This window comes from Schistocerca americana, chromosome 2 (assembly GCF_021461395.2).
Source record: "Schistocerca americana isolate TAMUIC-IGC-003095 chromosome 2, iqSchAmer2.1, whole genome shotgun sequence".
NCBI lineage: Eukaryota > Metazoa > Arthropoda > Insecta > Orthoptera > Acrididae > Schistocerca > Schistocerca americana.
This window is the reverse complement of record NC_060120.1, coordinates 169,500,419-169,517,221: the sequence shown is the minus strand read 5'-3', so window position 1 is coordinate 169,517,221 and position 16,803 is coordinate 169,500,419. Positions and strand designations below refer to the sequence as shown.

Here is a 16,803-nt window from a genome sequence, read left to right as displayed (position 1 = left end):
TGTTTCAGGGCTGCTCAAACGGCGATGAAACATAGCTGTATGGATACCACGGCGGAACTAAGGTCCAATCGTCCCAATTGGAGCTTCCTGAAGAGCTGAGACTATTCGTCCAATTCGATCGAATGTGTTGCTCCGTGTGCTCTTCGATTTCAGAGATGTAGTATACTAGGAGTTTTGCTATCAGTAGTACAGTCAATTGAGAGTATTGCCTGATTGTCCTATTCCGTTAGGTTAGGTTAGTGTTTTTTAACGTCCTGTCGACAACGAGGTCATTAGAGACGGAGCGCAAGTTGGGGTTAGGGAAAGATATCGGCCGTGCCCTTTCAAAGGAACCATCCTGGCATTTGCCTGAAACGATTTAGGGAAATCACGGAAAATCTAAATCAGGATGGCTGGAGACGGGATTGAACCGTCGTCCTCCTATTCCGTCTGCGTGAAGTAGTATGGAAACACCTAAACATTTGTAAGAGAAATCCAAGGCAATCGCACCACGACAACGCTTCTGCTCCTGCTTCTACACTTCACTGCACGGTCGGGAATTTTTACCCAGAAACAAAACATTATAATGGCTCACTTGCCGTATTCGCTTGCTATCTCTTCTTACCAATATCGAGCTGTAAGTGACGATGAAAGGACGCTATTTTGCCATAATTAACGACGCTGAATCCTTAAAGGAGCTAAGCGCCATACCAAAAATTGCGTTCCAAAAGTGTTGCGACAATTCGCAATAGCATGGTACAAATATATAATACATTGTTATTTGACATTGTCAAGTTGGGAGACAGGCGATCTGTTGTGTTAAAATGTGTGGATCAAAATCCTAGGTCACGATCGCTAAAATTCCTTTAGTGAGTACTAGTTTCAGCTCACTGACGAGCCATCTTCAGATCACTAAAAATTATCACGTAATTCAGTGTGGTATCAGCCACCACGCATTACGCACCCATTTGCCATTCGTAATACGAGGGGGGGGGGGCCCAAAAGAAACCGGATTTTTGTCATAAAAAATTTATTGATGACCCTTTTTACACAATTACTTCAGTCACCTTCAAAATACTCTCCACTACATGCGATGCACTTGTCAGGTCTCTTTTCCCACTGTTGGAAGCATGTTTGGAACTCTTCAGGTTTGATATTGTCCAGTGCCCTTTGCGAAGCTTTTTTACCGCCTCCACATCGTCATTACGCTCCCCTTTTAGCGTTTTTTTTTAATTCGTGGAAATAAGAAAAAGTCGCACGGGGCTAGGTTCGGCGAATACGGAGCGAGGGAACGACAGACCAACTCTGAGATGCCAAATAGTGGGTCACTCGTAATGCCGTGTGTGCTGAAGCGTAGCGTGATGCAGAAACCAGTCACCTGATCGCCAAGTTCCGGGCGTTTCCTCCTCACATCCTCTCGCAGACGCCTTAAAACGTCCAAGTAAAAGTGCTGGTTAACAGTCTGGCCAGGGGGTACGAATTCCCGATGCACAATTCCACGAACATCAAAAAAGACAATGATCATCGTCTTCACATTTGACCTCACTTGCCTTGCTTTTTTTGGTCTGGGAGAGTTGGGAGTCCTCCAGTGGCTTGACGATTGCTTGGTTTCTGGGTCATACCCGTAGCACCGACTCTCATCCCCTGTAATGAATTTGTTCAAGAAGTTTGGATCACGTGCAATCTCTGTTTTCAAGTCCTGACATACATTCATGCGGATGGTTTTTTGCTCCAACTGATTCCTGTCTCTGCTGAAATTTGGTCGATCGTTTGGCGACGATCCTCTTTGATCTTTTGGCGGACCTTTTCAATGTTCTTCTCATTTCGCGATGTTGAAGGGGGTCCAGAACGAGTTTGGTCTTCAACACACATCTCACTACGTTTAAAGCGCCCAAACCACTCGAAAACCTGTGTGCGGCTCATTGCGTCCTCCTGGAAAGCTTCCTGAAGCATTTGGTGTGTCTCCGTTGCAGTTTTTTTAAACAGGAAACAAAATTTCACACACACCCTTTGTTCTTTTAAAGTTGCCATAACGACTTCGCAGAGGTAATCCGCCAACAGTCATAGAAACAATACCACACTTGCAGGTTCAGCTCTACACTGACGCCTTCTGCACAGCTGTTTCATGAAGGTCTCTACTAACACCATCTAGCGTGAGAACCCTGCACTACGTCTACGAGTGGCAGCGCCCTCGGAGTCCTGTTTCTTTTGCATCCCCCCTCGTACAGCTATTTCCTTCTTCCTGTAGTGATACACCATATTTACATGCACATATGGACTAAATGATAGTTACCATGCCAATCACACTGCATTTAAACATAACTGTGGCAATATGAGCACTGGAGATAAATGGCTGACATTGTAATTTATGTAACCATGACGACCTTCTTTACTGTGTACATGACAACAAGAGCGGTTCAACTCAACAGATTATGACGATGTGTAATGCCAGGTGGCTGATACACACTGAATTAATGATCTGAAGATGGGTCGTCGCCGGCCGGTGTGACCGAGCGGTTCTAGGCGCTTCAGTCTGGAACCGCGCGACCGCTACGGTCGCAGGTGAGAATCGTGCCTCGGGCATGGATGTATGTGATGTCCTTAGGTTAGTTAGCTTTAAGTAGTTCTAAGTTCTAGGGGACTGATGACCTCAGATGTTAAGTCCCATAGTGCTCAGAGCCATTTGAACCATTTTTGAAGGGTCGTCAATGAGCTGAAACTAGAAGTCAGTAAAGGAATTTTAGTGATCTTGATCTAGGATTCTGATCCACACATTTTATTTGCATATCACCTCATGGAGAGTACCTTAAAAGGAACAAAATTAATATTGGCAAATAACTGAATAAAATAATGAAATTTTCGTGTTATTTTTCTCGTTGTTCTCCTACTTTAGGTTATTCCCGTAGACGAACAAATATTTCATTCTGGGCAAACATTATTTATCACTTATACTCCAAATTCGAAGGCGCTACACAAGAAACATGGTTATGGTACCCATCAACGGCACTGCACGTTCGCTAGTGGTTGTGAAGGATGAATGCTACAGCACATAAAATACAAATTGAAAATACAGATTGAAAAAAAAAAAACATAGAAGAAAAAGCATAGCCCTCTAAATAGAGAACCTACTCTGTAAGGAATTCGGATGTGTCATTCCAGGGATTTTTGCAATGCAATGTACAACAATATCTTTACCCAATTCGTTCGCGACTTAGGAATAAAAGTTCGATTTCGGATGAAACAGAGGTAAACAGTGTTTTGCTATGTGGGTGTCATCCCTTCTCGAACTTCCACATCAATGTACATAAGACTATAGTCCTACCTCAGACACAGAGCGATCCAAGGAAGTTCGCAGCACCCGAGAGGTTGCCGTGAGGTGGAGAGCACAAACTACACAAACGTTTCACGGTGCTGCTATTTTCATACGTGAATATCCACTTGGCCTCGACGCGGATATTCGGTTTGATACCACAGATAAGAACATGACGCGGCGCTATTATACCCACTTTAACGAGGGCAACGTACATATCTTTTAATTGCATAACAGAGATGGCTGATAAAAGTGTAACTCGTGTGTTACTGGACGTCGAAACATTCTCTGGAAACAATTTTTGTTATTACGATATCAAAACGTAATACACTTACAGTAAGCACGCCCAGATACTCTTGAGAGCAACTTTGATGTATCCGTCCTGCTCAAAAGTATTACGACCGTACCGATTTATTTTTCCCACTGTTTGCTTACTTCGTTTCGGGTGAATACCGGGATGGTTCCTTCTACATGGCTTATGATATTCCGCGAGAGCTCTAACTTCCCTTATTTTATTACGATGATTGTTTCTCCCTCTGTAGGTCGGCGTCAAAAAATATTCTCGCATTCGTAGGAGAAAGTTGGTGATTGAAATTTCGTAAGAAGATTCCGCCGCAACTAGAAACGCCTTTGTTTTAATGATATCCATCCCAAATCCTGTACCATGTCAGTGACATTCTCTCCCCTATTTCTCGATAGTACAAAACGTGCTGCTCTTCTTTGAAGTTTTTCGATGCACTCCGTTAATCGCATCTGGTAAGGATCCCATACCGCGAGGCAGTACTCCAAACGAGGACGGACAGGCGTAGTGTAGGCAGTCTCTTTAGTAGATCTGTCACATTTTCTAAGAGTTCTGCCAATAAAACGCAGTCTGTGGTTTGATTTCCCCACAACATTTTCTGTCTTCTTTCCAATCTAAGTTGTTCGTAATTGTAATTCCTAGGTATTTAGTTGAATTTACTGCCTGTAGATTTGGTTGATTTATCGTGTGAGCGAAGTTTAACGAATTCTTTTTAGTACTCATGTGGATGACCTCACACTTTTCATTATTTGGGGTCATTTGCCAATTTTCGCACCTTACACATATCTGTTCTAAATCGTTTTGCAGTTTGTTTTGATCTGCTGATGACTTTACTGGACGATAAACGACAGTATTATCTGCAAACAATCTAAGACGGCTCCTCAGATTCTCTCTCAAATCGTTCATATAGATAAGGAGCAACACAGGACCTATAACACTACCTTGGGGAACGCCAGAAATCTCTTCTGTCTTACGTGATGACTTTCCGTCATTTACTACGAACTGTCACCTCTCTGACAGGAAATCGCGAATCCAGTTACGTAACTGGGACGATATTCCATAAGCACGCGATTTCACTACAAGCCGCTTGTGTGGAACAGTGTCAAAAGCCTTCTGGAAAACTAGAAATATAGAATCAATTTGAAAACCCTTGTCAGTAGCACTTAGCACTTCGTGTGAGCAAAAAGCTAGTTGTGTTTCACATGAACGATGTTTTCTAAATCCGTTTTCACCTTGAGTCAATAGACCATTCTCTTCGAGGTTATTCATAATGTTCACATACAATATATGTTCCAAAATCCTGCTGCGTATCGACGTTAATGATACGGGTCTGTATTTTAGTGGATTACTTCTACTATCTTTCTTGAATATTGGTGTGAACTGTCCAACTTCTAGTCTTTGGGCACGGATCTTTCGTCGAGCGAGTGGTTCTGTATGATTGTTAAGCATGGAGATAGTGCATCAGCATACTCTGAAAGGAACCTAATTGGTATACAGTCTGGGTCGGAAGACTTGCTTTTATTAAGTGATTAAGTTGCTTCACTACTCCGAAGACATCAACTTCTAAGTTACTCATGTTCTCATCTGTTCTTGATCCGAATTCTGGAATATTTACTTTGTCTACTTTGGAGAAGTCTGTGTTTAGTAACTCTGCTTTGGCAGTACGAGCAGGATCTGTTTGGATTGCCAGGTTTCGCGACAAAGTTTCGTTGTGAAAACCATTATAGGCATCCCGTATTTGAAGTCCGTGCTAAATTCAGAGCTTCTGTAAAAGATTGCCTATCTTGGAAATTTTGCGCTCGTTTAAATTTGGCAAGCTTTTTTTCGTTGTTTCTGCAAGAGCGTTCTGACCCGCTCCATCGTTTGTTAATTAACTGCCGGGCCTTGTGGCCGAGCGGTTCTAGGCGCTTCAGTCTGGAACCGAGCGACCGCTAAGGTCGCAGGTTCGAATCCTGCCTTGGGCATGGTTGTGTGTGATGTCCTTAGGGTAGTTAGGTTTAAGTAGTTCTAAGTTCTAGGAGACTGATGACCTCAGATGTTTAGTCCCATACTGCTCCGAGCCATTTGAAACTTTTTTTTTTTTTAATTAACTTGTTATAAGTCTCTCAACTGCTGTCGGTACTATTTCTTTGAATTCAAGCCACATCTGGTCGACACTTACATCGTTAATTTGGACGGAGTGGAGATTGTGTCTCAGGAAGGCGTACAAGTGAATTTTTGCCTGCTTTTTTGAACAGGTGCATTTTTGTTGGGGGGTTACAACATTCAGTCTCGCTACGACAACCCTGTGTTCTACGATATTACGATTCTACGATATATAATCCATGTATCTATTTTGATGCTCTTTATTAGCTCAGGATTATTTATTGCTAAGAGGTCAAGTGTGTTTCCACAACCGTTTACTATTCGCTTGGGCTCATGAACTAAATGCTCGCAAAAATTTTCAGAGAATGCGTTTAGCACAATTTTGGATGATGTTTTACGCGTACCTCGGCAATTAAACATATATTTTCGCTAACATATTGAGGGTGAATAAAAGTCACCACCAACTATGGTTGTATGAGTCGGGCACGTGTTTAAAGTTTTCTTTGACCCTTTCAGCAACTGTGCCTTCTGAGTTGGAAGGACGGCGTAAGAATCCAATTATTATTTTATTCCGGTTACCAACAATGAAGTCTGCCCATGCTAACTCACAGGAAATATCTACTTCTACTTCGCTACAAGATAAACTACTACTAACAGCAACAAACACGATACTGCTAACTGTGTTTAGCCTAACCTTTCTCAACACCTTTAGGTTCTTCCCAAAACTTTCGGCTGAACTTATCTGCGGCTTTAGTGTTTTCAGTGCCTATAACTATTTGAGTAACAGTGATTCCTATTAGCGCTTGAAGAGCTCTGGTACTTTCACAACACAGCTACAACAGTTCACAATCGTTATACCGGTGGTTCCTGGAACTACTGAAGCCCTTTTTGTGTTTACACTCTATCCTAAAAAACCGCCCAGTCCACGCAACACAGCCCCTGCAACCCGTACAGCTGCCTCCTGACCTATTCAGCAGAACCCGAAACCCAGCCACCCTATGATGCAAGTCGAGGAATCTGGAGCCTACACGGTCGCGGAATCACCGAAACTTCTGATTTAGACCTTCCCCTCGGCTCTGTACCAGAGGTCCGTTATCGGCCCTGTCGACTATGCTGCAAATGGTATAGACGCTGTATTTCCTAGTGTCCGACCGAGATCACGATTCCGTTTCTGGAATTTTGAACATATGAAAGCATACTGATGATGAATCACTGCGGAAACAATTCACAAGCGCATACTCTTAATTACGTTGTTGCATCGACCTCTTCATGAACCATCTTCGCCCGTTCAGAGTGGAGCGCATAAACACTGGATCTGTGTTGGAGGGCAGCTGGACTAAAATCTCTGTCCAGTTCTCCTGATTTAGCATTTCAAGGCGTGCTAAAATTTCATTCACCAACGTCACAACCTATTCTTTGAACCATGCATTTCCACTCCGCCTCTTAATTTATGTGGGACGACTAAAGGACTGTGAACACCATATAAAGTCTGGATGTGAACTCTACAATGGTTGTTCATAGAGTTTTCTTTAGTGGCTTATCTAAGGCTCTCACAGCCTTCAGTAGTTCGTTGCTGAGTAGTCTCATTCCTCAAAGGAGTGAACGAAGAATTCAACAAAACGAAAATGTACCTCAGAAACTTCGTAGTAGGTATTCTTTGCACACAATGTTAGAAACATAGGTGTACGATTCTTGCATCAACGAACTGGTCTTCGTAGTGTACTCCATGGGCAGCTCGGCCAACAGATATGATACCAATGGATGGACTTTTTCTCCTGGGATTACCTAAAGACTCTTGCTTAATCAACGACAGTCCAATACAGACATGAATGGATCTGGCTACCAGGATTGTCTCTGTTGCATTGCTGTATATTCTGTCATGATCAAAATAGAATATCTGATCAGAATGTTAGACATTCTGCACAGTTGCACAAAAGAAACAGTTTTGTGTTAGTGGATGCTTCTGTCACTACTTTGTTGGAAATTCCTCGATTATTAATGAAAAAAGAAACTGTGGATATTCTACACTATTTATCGTTTGAAGACGTCATGAAGCCGAATAACGAGACAAATACATACAGTAAAAAACTATAGCCGGTGTTTTTATTGATAGACAACTTTGCACTGTAACTGAATAAATATTGAACAATGTCGATACATTGTTCATCATTCATCTAATTTCTTACGTAGATTTATGAAAGCAAGTTTTATCAGCCATCAGAATACAATTAACAGCTAATTATTTTTTATTGCAAACTCAATCAGGCAGCACTCAGAGATATTGTATGCCGATTTATCAACATTCACTTACTCTGGCGCTAACCACTGTAATGTAAGTAACAAACCACTCAGCAAACATTTCTGAAGAAGTTCTGATAGTATGTCGGTGCTGTTCCTATTTGTTCTTTATTAAGTCTCCCATCTGCTTGGGGGTCTCTCTGAATGATCCAATAATTAAAATCCTGGGTACGTATTCTGAAGGAAAATGGTTACAGAGGGCAGAAACAGTGGTTAACAGGGAAATGACAGAGGGGGTAAATTACTTTAAATCTTGAGGTGTGGTATTACATCCCCAAGCAAATTTCATGCCAGTTTAGACGGTATCCAAATATATAGAAAAAGAACAAACATTACTATAGACAAGGTGTCTCAAAGGAAAGTTTATATTTGAAGAGCTCTGCAAACGCGCAACAAATCGGAGGAGAGTAGACGGAGGGGAGGTACGAAAACAGTGATTTGGCGACTGTAGCTTGGAGGAAATTATGCAGTGTTCATAGATTACGTAATGTAAAGGATGTTTCGAGTGTTCCCCTTATCCAGAAATGGATCAAAACGTTTCAGGAGACCCGGGTCAACACTGGCCAACAAATTCCGGGCGACCCGGGCAACCAAGAAAGGGCGAATCTATGGACAGAGTAAATCAGTCTGTTCGTGACGATCCACTTGTAAGCATGCAATTTCTTTAAAGGTGCACAGTCAATCACTCCACCGAATTCTGCAAAAAGACCTTAAACTGCACCCTAACAAAGTCCAATTGGCGCAAGAATTAAAGCATCAGAATGCCAGACATAGGCTGCAGTTCGTTAATGATGCGACTAAGTGCCCTTCATTTAACAGCATCTTGTTTTCTGACGAGGATTATTTTCACCTGAACGGTCATGTCAATAAACAAAACTGCCGAGAATAGAGTGCAACTAATCTTATACAGAAGCATGAGAAACCCTTTCATCCGCCGAAAGTTACTGTGTGGCTGCGATGTCGTCTCGAGGAATAACTGATGCATAGTTTTTCAAGGGCGAGAGTGGTCGTGCAGTTACAGTGAAGTCCAAATGTAATGTGACGATGTTGGTGCCTGAATTGCAAAACTTTCCTGACTCTAACCAAATAACATGGTTTCAGCAAGACGGGGCCACAGCACGCACATCCAATGCGTCTGAACTGCGAGTTCATGGAATTTCCGTGGGAAATCGATCTCCTGGAGGGGTGACATAATTGGGCCCCCACGCTGTCCAGAATTGAGCCCTATGGATTTTTTTCTTATTGGTATATGTCAAATCTAAAATGTATGTTAATAATTCAGCTTCTCTGGAACAACTGAAAGAAAATATCCATAGCGAAGTGGCAATCACCCCAGTGTCTCCGCGCCGAGCCGTCATGCAAAATTTTGTTCATCGTTTAAATGAATGCCGTAGGCGTGCTGGATTGCATTTAAGTGATATTGTTTTTAAGAAGTAAGTTTCTAAATTGTATTTTACATAATAAAAAAAGATTTTGTCGATAGACTTCAAACTCGATTTTGTTTTGACACATCAAGTATAAACATTCTTTTGAGGCACACTTTACTTTAGGGTATACGTAAGCAAATACCTTAATCTTAGTATTTACAGCAGTATCTCGACATCAGCACAGACGCAGTTTTTCCGTAAAGAACAATCATGGACGTTCGCATAAATTTTTCCACGAAGGGCAAGATACAAATGTTTCCATGTTTGAAATAACTCTTTCGGCGAGTTTGAAACAAGCCGTTTCCCAAAAACAAAAATAGAAGTAGACAACAAATGCACAAACATCTTACATCTTAAATGATTCCTAGTTTTCCACTTTCTATTTCTTAGGTAGATTACTTTGATATATAAATGCTAACCATATTTCAACAGTCCATACAAAGTTCATCCTTTTATGTTACTTATGTAATATGGATGGCATATTTTCGATTCCACAATCAGATATTGCAACTTTATGTGATTAAATCCAGGGTATCCTTTGTGTTATGAAATAACACTTGAAATGTTCTCAGTAAAATATTTAGTCATAGGTAGTTCCATAATATTAACTTGAAACTGAAAATTAAAAATCTGAACTAGAAAACAGGCAAGAGCGATTGAGAATTGTTGGATATCTAGAGCTGAATAAACTGGGAATAAACATTTAAAAGAAGTCTTATTCAACTCATGCGTCTAATTAAATCAGGTGATGCCATAACCGGCATAACACTTTGCTTACAGGACTTCATATTAATGAGAATTGCACAACTGTCATGTTTTTTATACTTTTATTCTCTGTTTACTGTTGTTTACTTGTGTCCTTAGTCCTGCAATATGTTAAATGTTGGCTAACAAAACTCAAGCTGAACAAAGTGTTTTTTTGAAAACTATATTTTTTGGGTTGGTTAGGTAAAGCATAGCCTACAGACAGTATACAATTACACAATGTAGGAAATTTCCCGAAACCTCACTCAAACTGACCAGTAGAATCGACTTCTAAAAACCTAGACCTGAACTAAGGCAGTCTTCGCCTGTCCAGTTTATCATATTATTGTGCAGCCATGCCGACTAGACCTGGATAATTAATAGCTCTGACATCACGTTACATCCCAAACAAAGTTGAGGCCCCAATTTGTAGAGAGAACATGTTTTCAAATTTTAAATTTCACTTTTTTCCCCAGTCTTCTAGCGCGAAAAATTGTATTTTGTTTTATCGACAGATCCTTTGCTCCCATAAATTAAGTATAAATTTACTACTCTACAAAGTCTACTACAATACCTCTGACGTATAAAACTGAATGTAGAACTAGCAAGCGATCATGGGTCTGTTTCGTCCACAGAGAAACAGCTGAGTCCTGTTGCGATTCATTTGTGCAGCTGGGGCAGGACGCATCCTTGAGATAACTGAGGATAGATGACAGGCACGTATTACACGACCACGATATTATTGAACCTGGCCTCCTGTGGCCATTAACGGAAACAGGCGGTGATGTTACAGTAAACAAATACTGTGATTGCTAAGGAAAACACATCACATATAAACGATTTCAAGACCGCTGTGTGTTTACTGTCCAGTGTTTCAGTTCATCCTCGTGAAATATCACGGTAACAGTCCACGATAGGTCACCCGAAGCGCCCTCTCTTCCAGATGCAATAATATTGTGGTCGTCTGATACCCTGAAGCCATGTTTATGTTATGCGGGAAATCAGCGTATAACGGTGTTGGATCGGTCCCTTTCTACAGTTTGATAAGAGCTGCACGAGGAAGTGACAGAGAAAAGATTGAGGGTTCTATTTCTGCAATATTCTGTAAGGTTGCGCACCCAACTTGACTGCAAAATAGCGCTGAAACCTCTGCCACACCGACTGGCACAATTTCCCGTGGAAAAAAATTGTAATTGCTTAAGTCACAGTATGAGGGAAGATTGGAAAGTAACTTTCAATAATTTTATTACCAGGAAGATTAATAGGTAATAAAAAATCACAAATGAACTTACTTGCATCTTTTACCTACTTTCCTACATAGTTACCAACTTTCTCAACACATTTCTCCCATCGTTATACCAGTTTCAATATGCCCAGTTCACAGAAGGCCGTTTGATTGAAGTATAGCCATCTGCGGACTGCTGATTTCATTTCCGCATCTGTCGCAAAGCGTTGGCCGCCCAGGAATTTCTTCACGGTAACAAGCAGATGAAAGTCCGACAGTGCAAGCAAGGTCTGGAGTGTATAATGGATGCTGGACACACCTCCCACCCAAATCTGGCGATTTTCTCACGAATAGGAGCAGCAACATAGGGCTGAGCATTGTCATGAAGTTTGTCAAAAAAACTGTTCAAATGGCTCTGAGCACTATCGGACTTAACTTCTGAGGTCATCAGTCACCTATAACTTAGAACTACTTAAACCTAACTAACCTAAAGACATCACACATATCCATGCCCGAGGCATGATTCGAACCTGCGACCATAGCGGTGGTGCGGTTCCAGACTGTAGCGCCTAGAACCGCTCGGCGAAGTTTGTCACATAAGCATTAATGTTGTGGATTTCGTCACGAAGGGCACACCACAACTTCAGCAAAGTTTTAATGTAGGCTGCAGTATTCACAGTGATCCCGTATTCAGTTGGCAACTATGTAGGAAAGTAGGTAAAAGATGCAAGTAAGTTCAATTGTGATTTTTTTATTACCAATTAATCTTTCTGGCAATAAAATTATTGAAAGTTACTTTCCGATCTTCCCTCGTACTGTAACTTAAGCAATTACAATTATTTCTTTTTCCACAGGAAATTGGGTCACTCTCTTGGTGTGGCAGAGGTTTCAGCTATATTTTGCAATCAAGTTGGGTGTGCAACCTTACAGAATATTGCAGAAATAGAACCCTCAATCTTTTCTCTGTCACTTCCTCGTGCAGCTCTTATCAAACTGTACAAAGGAACCGATCCAACACCACTACACGCTGATTTCCAGCACAATAAAACATGGTAACAGGGTATTAATCGACCACAATATTATTGCATCTGCAAGTGAGGGCACTTCGGGTGACCTATTGTGAATTGTTATCGTGATATTTCATGAGGATAAACTGAAACACTGGACAGTATACACACAGCGGTCTTGAAATAGTTTATAGTGTGATGTGTTTGCCTTAGTAATAACAGTATTTGTTTACTGTAACATCACCGCCTGTTTCCGCTAATGGCCACAGGAGGCCAGGTGCAATAATATCATGGTCATGTAATATGTGTCTGTCAACTGTCCTCAGTTATCTCAAGGATGCCTTCTGCCCTAGCTGCAAAACTGAATTGCAACAGTACTAAGCCAATAACACACCATGCTTATCCCAGAACAATGTCACAAGGATTTTTGTAGCAGATTAAGTCACGTCGAATTTTTTCTCGTACTGGGAAACCAACCTGTTTTCGCTCCATAGAGGCCTACTTGGTTTTGGGCATGTACTGGTACGCCCACAACTCGTCACCAGTGACAATTCCTTTCAGAAAATTATACCCTTCTGTGGCGTAACGTGTTAAGTGATCCAAGCCGGTCTTCAATCGCTGGCCTTTGTGATTGTCTGTCAGGTTCTTAGGCACTCAGGGAGCGTTAACTTTACGGAAGTTCAAAGTGTCATCAAAAATATCGTACACCACAACATAGGAAATGTTGAAATGCTGCAATAAGTTAAGCAGTTACATGCGCCAGTCGTTCGAAATTTCTGCCTCAATGGCTCCGACATTCTGGGGGTTGCAGCTATTACATCTGCCCAGAGCGTGGCGAATCACTAAGGTTCACAAGGCCCTCTTGGAAGAATGCGCACCACCTGGAGACATTGCTACAGTTGGTTGGTTGGTTTGGGGAAGGAGACCAGACAGCGTGGTCATCGGTCTCATCGGATTAGGGAAGGATGGGGAAGGAAGTCGGCCGTGCCCTTTCAGAGGAACCGTCCCGGCATTTGCCTGGAGTGATTTAGGGAAATCACGGAAAACCTAAATCAGGATGGCCGGACGCGGGATTGAACCGTCGTCCTCCCGAATGCGAGTCCAGTGTCCAACCACTGCGCCACCTCGCTCGGTATTGCTACAGTTCCTACAGTCTTCCCCGTACATGCCACCAAAGTCCCTGTGAATTTCACTCGGTTTAAGCGCTTTGACCCACAAATATCGAACTACATTTCACTTCTCTTCTTAAACTTACAACAATAACACGCACGCCATGTTTGTTTTGCAGTTCATGCGTCTCTCACTAGTGCTACACAAGAAAACAAAACACCATCTGTAGCGCAAACTTCAAACTATATCATCATGAAATTTCAACATTCAGCTGCAATACCAACGGAGAAAAAATTGTATCCAGATTCCAGTAGCGAGCACATCTACACTATTTGAAAGACGCTACATAAATAATGAGTCAGATCTTGACATGCCTAAGATTTCAAAGTGGTGCAAAGGTTGGCAACTTACTTTAAAAGTTGTCAACTCATACAAATTCCTGGGTGTAACACTCTGCAGGTATATGAAATGGAACGATCACATAGGCTCAGTCATAGGTAAGCAGGTGGTAGACTTTAGGTTATCGGTAGAATACTGGGGAAAAGCAATCAATCTACAAATGAGATTGCTTACAAATCACTTGTGTGACCCATCCTAGAATATTGCTCAAGTTTGTGGGACCATACCAAGTAAGACTAACAGGGGATACTGAAAGGCAGCATAAATAGTCACAGATTTGTCTGATCCCGTGGGAGAGCGTCACAGAGATGCTGAGGACACTGAAATGGTAGACTCTTGAAGGTAAATTTAAACTATCCCGAGGAAGCCTACTTAAAATGTTTCAACAACTGGTTTTAAATGATGAGTCAGAGTATACAACACTCTACATATCACTCCCGTAGGTATTGTGGGGATAAGATTAGATTAACCACAGCATCCACAGAAGAATTTTCATTCCTTCCACACTCCATACGAATGGAATGGGAAAAACCCCTAATAACTTTACAATGGGATGTACCCTCCGTCATGCACTTCACAGAAGTTTCCAGAATATAGATGTAGAAGTAAAATAAAAACAGTATGTGATAAAAATGTATCCTGACTAGCAAAAAGTTGCTGTGATTGACTGTTCCTAAAATAGTTTATTTATAGAGCAGACTCTCATAATGTAGAGACAGTGTCTGCTGGAAGCATGCAAAAACTCAGGGATGCACATACCACGCAGCTTGTAAACATCTTGTGCCCTTCTCCCCACCCCTGACCACCAAGATATCTGCTGGCAGCCCAACTTTATTTTTAACTTTCACGCAAAACAATGCAGTAGCGGCTAAGAAACAGCATATGAGACTTCCGGGATAAACATACGCTGCGGTGACAAAAGTAATGGGATACCTCCTAATATCATGTCAGACTGCTCTTTGCATAGTTTAGTGCAGCAGCTTGGTGTGGTATGGACTCAACATTGTTGGAAGTCCCCTGCAGAAATATTTAGGTATGCTGCCTCTGTAGTCATTCACAATTGCAAAAGTGTTGCCAGTGCAGGATTTTGTTCACGAACTGACCTCTCGATTATATCCCATAAATGATTGATGGCATTCATCTTGGGCAATCTAGATGGCCAGACCATTCACTCGAATTGTTCAGAATGTTCTTCAAACCAGTTGTATACAATTGTGGCCCAGTGACATGGTGCATTGTCATCCATAAAAATTCCATCTTTGCCTGGGAACACGAAGTCCATGAACTGCTGAAAATGGTCACCAGGTAGCCAAACATAACCATTTGCAGTCAATGATTGGTTCAGCTGGACCACCAGCTTCCATAATGCCTTGCCGACAATTTGGGTCCATGGTTTCATAGGGTCTACACCACATTCAAACCCCAGCATTAGCTCTTATCACCGTTTTTCAGTCGTTCATGGTCCAACCGATATGGTCACAAGCCTAAGACTGCAGGTGAAGTTGTGCTGTTAGCAAAGGCACTTGTGTCAGTCGTCTGCTACCAAAGCCCGTTAACACCAAATTTCACCCCACTGGCCTCACGGATATGTTTGTCGTATGCCTCACATTGTTTTGTGCAGTTATTTCACACAATGTTGCTTGTCTGTTAGCACTGACAATTCTATGCAAAACCTGATGCTCTCGGTCGTTAGGTGAAAGCTGTTGGCTTCTGCATTGTCCATGGTGAGAGGTAATGCCTCAATTTGGTATTCTGGGCCTGGAAAAGGCATTCAACAGTGTAAAATGGTGCAAGATGTTCTAAATTCTGAGAAAAATAGGGGTAAGCTATATGGAGAGACGTGTAATATAAATGTACAAGAGCCAAGACTACTATTCAATCTGTACATCAAAGAAGCATTCATGGAAATAAAAGAAAGGTTCAGGAGTAGGATTAAAATTCAAAGTGAAAGGATATCAATGACACGATTTGCTGATGACATTGCTATCCTAAGTGAAACCAAAGAAGAATTACATGACCAGCTGAATGGAATGAACAGTCTAATGATTACATATGGATTGAAAGTAAATCGAAAAAAGACAAAAGTAATGATAAGTAGCAGAAATGAGAACTGTGAGAAACTTAACGCTGGGATTGATAGTCATGAAATACACTCCTGGAAATTGAAATAAGAACACCGTGAATTCATTGTCCCAGGAAGGGGAAACTTTATTGACACATTCCTGGGGTCAGATACATCACATGATCACACTGACAGAACCACAGGCACATAGACACAGGCAACAGAGCATGCACAATGTCGGCACTAGTTCAGTGTATATCCACCTTTCGCAGCAATGCAGGCTGCTATTCTCCCATGGAGATGATCGTAGAGATGCTGGATGTAGTCCTGTGGAACGGCTTGCCATGCCATTTCCACCTGGCGCCTCAGTTGGACCAGCGTTCGTGCTGGACGTGCAGACCGCCTGAGACGACGCTTCATCCAGTCCCAAACATGCTCAATGGGGGACAGATCCGGAGATCTTGCTGGCCAGGGTAGTTGACTTACACCCTCTAGAGCACGTTGGGTGGCACGGGATACATGCGGACGTGCATTGTCCTGTTGGAACAGCAAGTTCCCATGCCGGTCTAGGAATGGTAGAACGATGGGTTCGATGACGGTTTGGATGTACCGTGCACTATTCAGTGTCCCCTCGACGATCACCAGTGGTGTACGGCCAGTGTAGGAGATCGCTCCCCACACCATGATGCCGGGTGTTGGCCCTGTGTGCCTCGGTCGTATGCAGTCCTGATTGTGGCGCTCACCTGCACGGCGCCAAACACGCATACGACCATCATTGGCACCAAGGCAGAAGCGACTCTCATCACTGAAGACGACACGTCTCCATTCGTCCCTCCATTCACGCCTGTCGCGACAC

The 16,803-nt window shown here is 42.2% G+C and overlaps 2 protein-coding genes across 5 annotated transcripts in view; one reads left to right on the top strand and one right to left on the bottom strand.

Moving 5' to 3' along the window:
* The window catches only part of LOC124589324, a 201,456-nt gene that overhangs the window by 20,126 nt on the left and 164,527 nt on the right, over nucleotides 1-16,803 (top strand). The window lies entirely within an intron of this gene.
* Nucleotides 1-16,803, bottom strand: part of LOC124589258 (protein Mpv17-like) — a 67,662-nt gene that overhangs the window by 40,673 nt on the left and 10,186 nt on the right. Inside the window, exon 1 of one of the 4 annotated variants that reach the window (XM_047131542.1) lies at nucleotides 14,989-15,120. The exons of 2 other annotated variants lie outside the window; for them this stretch is intronic. In XM_047131542.1, the coding sequence (XP_046987498.1) occupies nucleotides 14,989-15,053 (65 nt within the window). In that variant the 5' untranslated portion in view covers nucleotides 15,054-15,120. Of the gene's footprint in view, nucleotides 1-3,301; nucleotides 3,381-14,988; nucleotides 15,121-16,803 lie in introns of those variants that run through there. One more of the 4 variants, XM_047131547.1, reaches the window with a different exon arrangement.